Source organism: Micropterus dolomieu, linkage group LG09, assembly GCF_021292245.1.
Source record: "Micropterus dolomieu isolate WLL.071019.BEF.003 ecotype Adirondacks linkage group LG09, ASM2129224v1, whole genome shotgun sequence".
NCBI classification, from domain to species: Eukaryota; Metazoa; Chordata; class Actinopteri; order Centrarchiformes; family Centrarchidae; genus Micropterus; species Micropterus dolomieu.
The window spans coordinates 18501688-18511211 of NC_060158.1; the positions used below are offsets into that span (position 1 = coordinate 18501688).

At 41.4% G+C, this 9524-nt stretch overlaps 1 protein-coding gene across 1 annotated transcript in view; it reads left to right on the plus strand.

Moving 5' to 3' along the window:
* LOC123976815 overlaps positions 1 to 8648 on the plus strand; it is a gene marked incomplete in the record, with an annotated part of 19175 nt that extends 10527 nt beyond the window's left edge. The window contains 7 exon segments of the mRNA XM_046059162.1: positions 2625 to 2686; positions 4254 to 4443; positions 4830 to 4979; positions 5049 to 5203; positions 7239 to 7416; positions 7510 to 8109; positions 8188 to 8648. Of these exon segments, the coding sequence (XP_045915118.1) occupies positions 2625 to 2686; positions 4254 to 4443; positions 4830 to 4979; positions 5049 to 5203; positions 7239 to 7416; positions 7510 to 8109; positions 8188 to 8460 (1608 nt within the window).
* Between the last annotated feature and the right edge of the window lie 876 nt (positions 8649 to 9524).

Genomic DNA, 9524 nt, shown 5'->3' on the forward strand with positions numbered 1-9524 from the left:
TCGTTGTCGAATCCCATACTACCCCTAGGAACGTAGTCCGTTGGGTGGGCGCCAGCACACTCTTCTTTGCGTTGAGCCTCAGCCCTAAACGCTGCAGATGAGCCAGAACGACATCTCGATGCCGAACCGCCAACTCTTGAGACTGGGCTAGGATGAGCCAGTCGTCAATGTAGTTGAAATCCGGATGCCCTGGAGCCTCAGCGGGGCCAGTGCTGCATCCATACACTTGGTGAATGTGCGAGGGGAAAGTGCCAGGCCGAATGGAAGAACCCGATAACACGGTAAGCCACACCCCCGAAGGCTGATTTCATTCACGTTCAGACCTGCTATGCCTAGAGGCGTTCCCATAGTGTCGTAACCGACGCAGTTCGAGTTCCCTCGAAGGGGAACGAAAGCTCACAGAGGGCTAAACATAAACATGGCCGACACGCAGAATGTGTCAAACTGACACTGCCTGTCCTTCCACAGAAGAACTGCAAGTAGTTATCCAACATGTTTGGGCCAACTCAAGTGAACCTAGAAGAATTTATGCTGTATTAAAGGGTGATCGCACCAACTGTTGATTTGATTTAGATTTTTCTTCGGTCCATTAACTTTGTAGTTTGTTAATTGATAAATATAATCTATTCTAATCTATTAACGAGCCTATATTTAAAAGTATTCTTGCTTTACAGCATTTTTTCACATTACTATACACACACAATAAATGTTTTTACAGTGAGGTTAAGTCACCTTTAAACAGTGTCCTTAAGACATAAATTGTGATTCTGAATCTCTCCTTGTATAGCACACATCTTACTGTACATTATTAATTAATGCATCCACCATAGTAATTTTGACATTAAAAAGAAAAGTATGGACATGTTTATTTCAGTTGCACAAATTTAGCATTTAACCTTTATGTGTCTATTTTTCCCGCTGTTCTATTTTGATTTCATAAATAGGAATATAGCATTCTTCAGAACAGAAAATTACCTTGATGGCAATGTTTCCGTGCTAGACCTTCATCAGGCATTTTGAAGTGTTTGAAACTTTGGGGGCCTGGGGAATAGATTCATTATCAAAATAAATACTTGTGTTTGCAATGGTTGCCCTTTTAGAGGTGACTTTATTTATAATGAAGCTTGTAAATTCTTCACATTTCAGAGCAGATGCCTGAATAAGGTGTTTGACACAGAAGCGTATCAGTGGGTGAGGACAGGAACCTAGGGTTTCACTGTTTTTAGCAATTTGCTTTGAGAAGTAAATCCTTCTCTTACTTTGAACAACTGTTTTATATTTAGTTATTTTATCTAGATTGTCACAATGAACCTGTAACTTAGTTTTCCTCCACATTCTCTAAGCTTTCCTACATGACCCTCTTAGGTCACGGACATTTTAGTTATCCAAGGTGACAATTTGCTATAGGACCTTTTTTTTTAGACCTTAAAGGAACTACTTTGCTAAGCATGCCACCTAGTTCACTATTGAAGGCCTCAACAGTTCAGTTAATAGAATCATTGAAAATATTTAAATCAATGGAATCTGCTAGTGCTCTGTCCTAATGTCCTGGTGAGGTGATTTAAATTGCGGTTTTGAGTGAATTGTTAAGGTATTAGAATAGAAATACACAATGATGATCAGACACATTAATATAATTTACCCATAAATGATGTCTTTCACTCTGGAGATGACTAGATGAAGAGTGTTGCCAAGGTTATGGTTGGACTCCGTTACAAGCGGTTTTAACTCAAGGCTGTCCGAAGTATTGAGGAATGCAATGGCTTTAGCATCAATCTTCTTATTCACATGGATATTGAAATCGAAGGGGCTGAAGTTAACATTTTTGTGGTTTTGTGGTGAAATTTATGCCCGATCGGAAGTGTTCTAAGTTAGCCCGGTTTTTCAGCTCCAATGAAGAGCAGCACATTTGTCTCATGCAGCACAGCCCCAAACATGTTTTTGTGTGTCAGATGGTCTGAAGGGGATACTATCATATCAGCAGAGCAATAACATAGGCTAATGCACAGCAGAGTACAGGGCAGGTATTAAACAATTTTGTTAATTGTTGAACAATTATGACTTTATTCTCATAATATTAAGTTTTTCTCAATATTATATATTTGATTTATTATATTTTATTCAGGCAACGTTAAATGCTTCCTTCTGTGTTTGTATTTACAAAATTTCCTGTCTTTGTGTCTTCCCAGGGCCTTTCTCATTTCCCAAATTTGTGCCTTCTCGCCTCCTCGCTCCTCAAGGTGCATTTTAGGAATTCCTTCAAGATGGTGCGCTGAGATCAATTTCCGGGTCTCAGGCTCCAGGAGGCACAAATTTGGGAAGTGAGAAAGGCCCCCACTGTGCGTCTATGTTTTTCTGTGTTTCCTGTTTTACTGAGTTATTTTCTTTCCCTCTCATTTCTGTTTAGTCAACTTCATGTCTCGGTTCTTCTGCTTGTTTGATTATTTGCTCCTCCCTGATTAGCGTCACCTGTGTCTGGTTATCACCTCCCTCGTTGTATATGAGTAAGTGTCTTTCCATTAATCTTCATGAGTTTGTCAAGTGTCCCAGTGTTCCTCTGCAATTACCTGTTGCCTGACTTTCTGGATTTTTTTTAACTTTGGATTTTTGCTTTTATCTGTTAGATTTGTTTGCCTTCTGCATGGATTTTCCTCCAGTGTTTTGACTATGGCTGCCTAATTCCTGCGTAAGCCCGTTCTCCTTTCTGTTTAATCATTAATAAACACCAAAATGTATATGCATGGTGTCCTGCTTTTACTCTGCCTCTTCACTAAACCTGACAAGACACAAAAGAGCAGGGAAGACTAAAGCCCCATCCACACGATTGCGAAAATGGCGAAAACGAAAACCTAAAACAGAGAAGTCTGATAACGCTGCGGAGCCCCTTTTCATTTTAAAACTCCTGGGTAGCATTTTAGTGGGGACGGGCAAAAACGGAGTGCTTCAGAAACGATGATGTAGATGCTCACGTTTGGCTCTCTGACTGGGTCTCATAAGTCATGCAAAGCAGAAACACAATGCTACTGACAAGATTTTGGATTTAGTATTTTTATTAAAATATCTTGTACTGTGCAAAGAACACTTACAGCCTACACTTGTAAGTTGGTGTGCAGGTCGCCATTTACTTTGCAACGACTCCCAGTCTGTTTTCTGCCGCCCGTGTTACATTCAGTAACAGTCCCAGCTTGTTCTTGGTCCATGCAAAAAAAAAAAATCAGGTCTGATTCCTCCTCTGCTTCACTTTATTCTTTCGCCAAATCTTCTGTAACTACGGAATAGACCATCTGCTTCATGTTTACACCGGCACGCACATGCCCAGTGTACGTGAACGTCCACCAGATGTGCTTTTTCAGTTGTTTTAATGTAGACAGAGGTCAACTCTGAAACGCTGGTGTAGATGGAGATTGTATTCATTTTAAAACTCTGTTGTGGATGGGGCCTAAATCATGCCTACATGTGTGTTGACTCTGCTGGATGACAATAAATGGGAATGGTAGATCTAGAGTAGAATATAGATTTGAAAGCAATACAGACTGCCTGATAGACTTACTGCTTTATATTCCATTGTATTTTCATATTTTGAATTGTCACCTGCCACCCTAAATAGATGCATAAAACGCAGGAATTGGTACAGAAAAATGTACAAGAATGCAGGAAATGACACTAAAAATGTTAACCCCCAGACCTCCAGTCTAATTTGTGTCCCCCTCCAATGTTAAAATGAAAACTACAGCGTTTCATTGTAACATTGATTTTCTGAGTAAAGAGAGACTCCAGCTTTTAAGCCTCTAGGACGTGTTCCAACCAAACTGTCTATGATTTAACGCTGCAAAGGTGTTTTATAAGTATTCCATAGGGCGTGGCTGAGCAACCCATTTTGTCTTAAAAAAGAATCCATGTACCCTGACAGCAGGGGGATCATTCCCAGTACATAATGGAATATGGACTATTGTAGAGAGAATATATTTTTGAGAACCAAGGTTGTAATGTAACAGTCCAGTACAAGTTTTTGAACAAGACAAATGAGAACATGGAGTTGCTGTACTACGACCCTGTTGATCCACATTTATACAGTAAAAACACCACTATTTCACAACAGGAGCTTCTTATCACCTCTAAAAGAGTTAGCTCTGTTTACCTTTACCCCACGTAGGACTTCTGACCTAGCAGGTGCTATCATATAACTAATCCATCTGGGTTTCACTATTCATGTCTCTCCACAAAGAAACAATGTTTTTGTTTGTTGTCTTCAGTTTTTCTATAATGTCGGCCGTTGTTCAAACAAAGCCCATTGTGGACTCCTCGTATGTTGCTGCTGTCTACGAGCACAACTTAATCCTGAACCCGGAGCCTAATGTCACCCGTTCCCGACTTGCTGCCCTGCAGCACATGCAGAAAAACCTGGATATCTACGAGGAGCAGGCTGCCCGAGCCGCTCAGCAGGTATGGTCAGTACAGGAGAGTTTTAAATATTTGGTTTTTTTAATCAAAGAAACCATGCTGCAGATTGCTCACTTCATAAATAACCGTTCTGTTTATATAGTGTTTCAATCCTTTCAAATTCAAAACTTAAAAACTTTAAATAAGGTAGCTCATTCTGACAGGTGCAGTTTAATAACTAAAAAGCAGTCAGGATAATTAAATAAAAAGGTCATTCCTTAAACTTGTGATGGCAGGATTGTCGTGATGGCAGGCTGATATTACTGCAAAGAAGTCAAGTAAACTCAGTCATCAGAAGTGGTTGTATTTCTCTGGATTCTCACATACGAAAGTACATTTAATGTCAGAATTTTAGTCTCTATACTCTGTCTTCATCTCCTCTTGGTCAGGGTGCCCAGATCCTGGTGTTTCCAGAAGACGGTCTTCAAGGTTACAACTTCAACCGTTCATCCATCTCTGGCTACCTAGAAACCATTCCTGACCCCCAGCAGGAGAGCTGGAACCCCTGCACGGAGCCGGACAAACACAACAACACTGAGGTGCACAATCATACTTTTAGATTCAATGTTGTTATTGAACGGGCATACTGACATCGTTGTGTTTCACAGATTCTCCGGCGCTTGAGCTGTATGGCACGTCGTAACAACCTCTACCTGGTGGCCAATGTTGCTGACCTGCAGCCCTGCCCCCTCAAGACCGACTCTTCCTCCTCCTCCTGTCCATCTGATGGACGCTGGCAGTTCAACACCAACGTGGTTTTCAGGTGAAGTGTAGATCATAAAACAGAAGTAGTAAAGCTGAAGTCCAGCAAGTGCATCAAAACATAAATTCCTAGTATGAAAGGCTGTTTAGGCAATATGAAATATCACTTTGTTTCCCTCTTGTACACAGAGAATCTCATTATCTGACTTGCTGACAAAATACATGTCATAACAAATGACAAAATACTAAAAATGCACACACCACCTCCTAAACTCTAATGAGGGTATTATGTGTTATTCATTTCTATACAGTATTTTTACATTCACTAAAATTAAGTAGGCTACCCTACTTGCAACACATCGCCTCCACAGAAATTATGTATCATAAGAATCACAGGCCCTGAGTCTTTGTTCAGCGCAACACCATATTTCTTGAAATTATTTGAAACTCATCTAGCAAATTTATCAACATACAACTATCAATTTATTCATACTCTACATAGTTATAGTATGTGCCAAAAACGTAAAGCAAAAATATCACAGCATGATATTATATTTATAGTTATATTTATATTATTTTCTCCAAAGATGATTTTACGAGAGTTAACAAACCCTGCTTGGCAATGCACCTGCACTTTTATTCTGTGCTTACACTTTTTGAGATGCCCTGTAAAATAAAAAAATTAACTAAAAATTTAAAAAGAGACATTTTCAAAGAAAGTTTTCTTCATTCATTTTACTGTATTCTTGTGTGCAGGTCTTTCTGTGCCCATGAACTGTCGTTGACATGTAAGACCTAAAGTACATACCTAGACTAGCAGATTTCAGACATTCATTATGGTACAGCTTTTGCACTGCATTCTTGCGTCCTCAAAGAACCATTAAAGAATTTCACCCAAAATCAGAAATACTCAAACAAAACGTTTTATTATACTGCATCAAATGCTGAATGCTGTAAATAAAAACAGAATACAGTAAACATAAAAGCAACCAAAAGTAACTGTTTGAAATATTCCAAAAACAAAATAGAGTTGAAATAGAACCTATGCAGGGACGAATTGAATCATCATGCGGGGCTGTGCAGCAAACCGTTAATTCACAAGGCAGGAGAGGTGGAAGGCAACATTGTTCCAAATTGTCACATGTACAGTCATGCCAGGCCTCAACACCCCTCTCTCGTCGGGTGGAACCAGTCGTATGTGGCAAAGAACGCCATCATCTAACCTCTCTAAAGGACAAGCCATAATTGATGACATGGTCAATAATTGTTGCCCGAATCCTCTTGCTGCAACTCCTCCACCATGATTGCAAACTCCTCTTCCTCTAAATCCAAACAAGGGTTAATCTGATCTGCTGTCAAATCGTACCTTGAGCGACCATTAGCGCCTCTTCAAGAGTTGTTGTTCTGTAGTCGTGTGCTTTCTTCTCCCTCTCCTCTCATCAATTTCTGCATGTGTTATGGCTGCGAGTCACCTGCTGCCCTTCAGTTCCTGAACAACATCTGCTGCCACAATTATTACTAGTTCTATTATTAAGTTCTCTTGTAATTATCAGAACCATTTTTTCATTTTCTGTACCAATGCTACTTTTGCTGTTTTATTTTCTGTGTGGATATTGTGATGCTAATATGATGATGATGTTAATATTAGCAGTGACAAATGCGGGTCACAACTAAAAGGCCAACTACAATTAATAGAAATAACTGCGTCTTCGTGTTTGACAGGGCAACCCCGTGGAGCTATGCAGGTTCAGGTTGCAGCTCTGAACGACTTCCTGTTACAGTGAAACAACTTCAGGGTGCACTGAAATACTTTTACATGCACATGCTCAACTACAAACAAACATGTTGCCTGTATCCCACAGCTTTTGAAGGTGGTGGAACTTCTCAGTGTGTATGTGCACGTTTTCAGTTTAGTGAGCTTATTGTCAATGTGCACGTCCCCTTTCTCCTTGTGCATGTGTGCCTGTATTTCAGTTTTTTCAGTGCGTGCGTGCACATTGTCAGTGTGTGTGACTGCCTGTCTTTAAATGTTTACCCTAAACGGCCTCTCATACCTTTGTCCATGTGAACCTTTCATAGTACTTTCTTTCATACAGGTCAGATGGCCTCCTGGTGGCACGCTACCATAAACACAACCTCTACTTTGAGGATTCTTTTGACACTCCGTCGCAACCTGAGATCATAACGTTTGAGACTCCTTTTGCTGGGAGGTTTGGCCTCATGATCTGCTTTGACATCCTGTTTCATGAGCCCACAATAACCCTGGTGGAGAGGGTAGACAGCCAATTAAATTCTGTACCTAACTCTACATTCCTGCATTTGGTCTTCTCTCTTCCTAACATCCTTCTCTCTTTGGACTACATTTAGGGTGTGCGACAGCTCATCTTATCTACTGCCTGGATGAACAAGCTCCCCCTACTGGACTCGGTACAATTCCAGCGGGCGTTCAGCTTCGGTGCCAATGTCACCCTGTTAGCAGCCAACCTCCGTAACGACCAACACAACATGACAGGAAGTGGTATCTACACCCCTTTTTCTGCCACCTACCACCACGCCCAGAGAGGAGACCCAGAGGAGGGCAGGCTGCTGGTGGCCAGGGTGCCAGTCTTAGACCCACTGTGGGTGGGGCAGAGCGTGGCTGCAGGGGAGGGGGTAGTTAGGACTGAGTCGACACCATCTACAGCTACAGACTCCGGATTCTCTCAGCAAGAAAGCTGTTTTGATTCTCCTCATGCTGAAACTGCTTCATCAGTCCCTCCCTCCTCTGCCACTTTTATCACAGATATGATGGGTGACCCTTTTACATTTGTCCTCTTAAACAAGACAGAGGGCGAAGTGAACGTGTGTCACGGCACTTTTTGCTGTCACCTGCAGTACAAGCAGTTACCACAAGGCAGTCGTAAAGAGCTCTATGCATTAGGAGTATTTGCTGGAACACACTTGGTGAATGGAAGTTACGCTCTGCAGGTATGAATGAGAATCATTTTGTATATTCAAAATGGCGTAAATAAGACTGTTGTCACTTTTATCATACCTCTGTTGCAGGTGTGTGCACTAGTTCGTTGTCCAGGGTTGGACGTCAGTTCCTGTGGACAGGAAGTGGAAGAGGCTGAGTCTAAAATGGACTTCCTGTTGGAGGGGAACTTTGGGACCAGATACGTGTACCCATCAGTTTTAGCAAGCAAATATGTCTTGGAGCAGCCTAGACATCTGGAAAAAGCTTTAGATGGCAGAGTGACCATGAACCACTCAAACATGGCTGGTGGGCTGGTCACTGCCTGTCTGTATGGACGAATGTATCACCTGGACAATAAATGAACTGCTTTGAAATAGACGTGTGTATCAGTAGAAAAACATCAAACATCATTTTATTTTTAATTTATGTAACAAATCGACTGTTCTGACCAAGACTGATAATGAAAATTGAGCTGTTGCACATGTGTCATTTACACAGTTCAATAAAACAAAAACAAATATCTTTATTCATTCATTTATTAATCTTTACAAACGCTGTACCAAACTTCTTCCTCTGCCCGAAAGTAGCTTGTTCCTCAAAAGGCAATACATATGAATTTTTGTCTCTCGCTCACACACACATACCACCAAACAACTTCTCACTTGAATGCAGTGCTTAGTGTGATATTGTTGCAAGGACATCTGCACGATACTTTGTAGTCCGTGTTTGAGCCATTTTAAACGTGGGGGTCAGTGGGGTGAGGAACAACCCCATCTGAGGGTTCTCCCCCTACAAATATCATTATAATGATATATTCTTAAAATAATTCCGCATGTAGCCTTGTAAAATTATACAAACACAGATGGGGCAAAAATATGTGCTGTATGTTTGGAAGTATTAGATGTCCACACCTGTTTTGCCTCACAGTGGTTTTCCTGCTTTACCACTTTACCTCACCTACACACAAGTCCATTGGGACAGGACAAAGTTTGAATGGCTTCAGTATCCAACGAAGGTTAAAGTCAAGGGCAACTGGACTTGGTTGAAGATACTGGAAGACGTTTCGTCCCTCATCCAAAGGACTTCTTCAGTTCTGACTGACTGGCAGGGAAACTCAGCTATTTAACCTCAGTGGGGTCGTTATCCCGGGTCATCGATACCGCTGGTTCGTTAGTGTTCCTTGTTGCTGTGACGACAGTCGTTACAGTCGTTAAGACTACCTGTGGCCAAGACTGAACGACCATCGTTGGTATCTTCACCTGAGGCCAATAGGTTAGGTTTGTTGAGTTTCCTGGGAAGTGATGAAAGGACAGCATTGTAAGAGGGGGATAAGTGGTGGCGTAGACCCCCTCCCCTGTTCAATGACGGCTTCTCGACCCGGGTGTAGATGGCTTCCTTGACACCTCTTTCAAACCATCCATCTTCT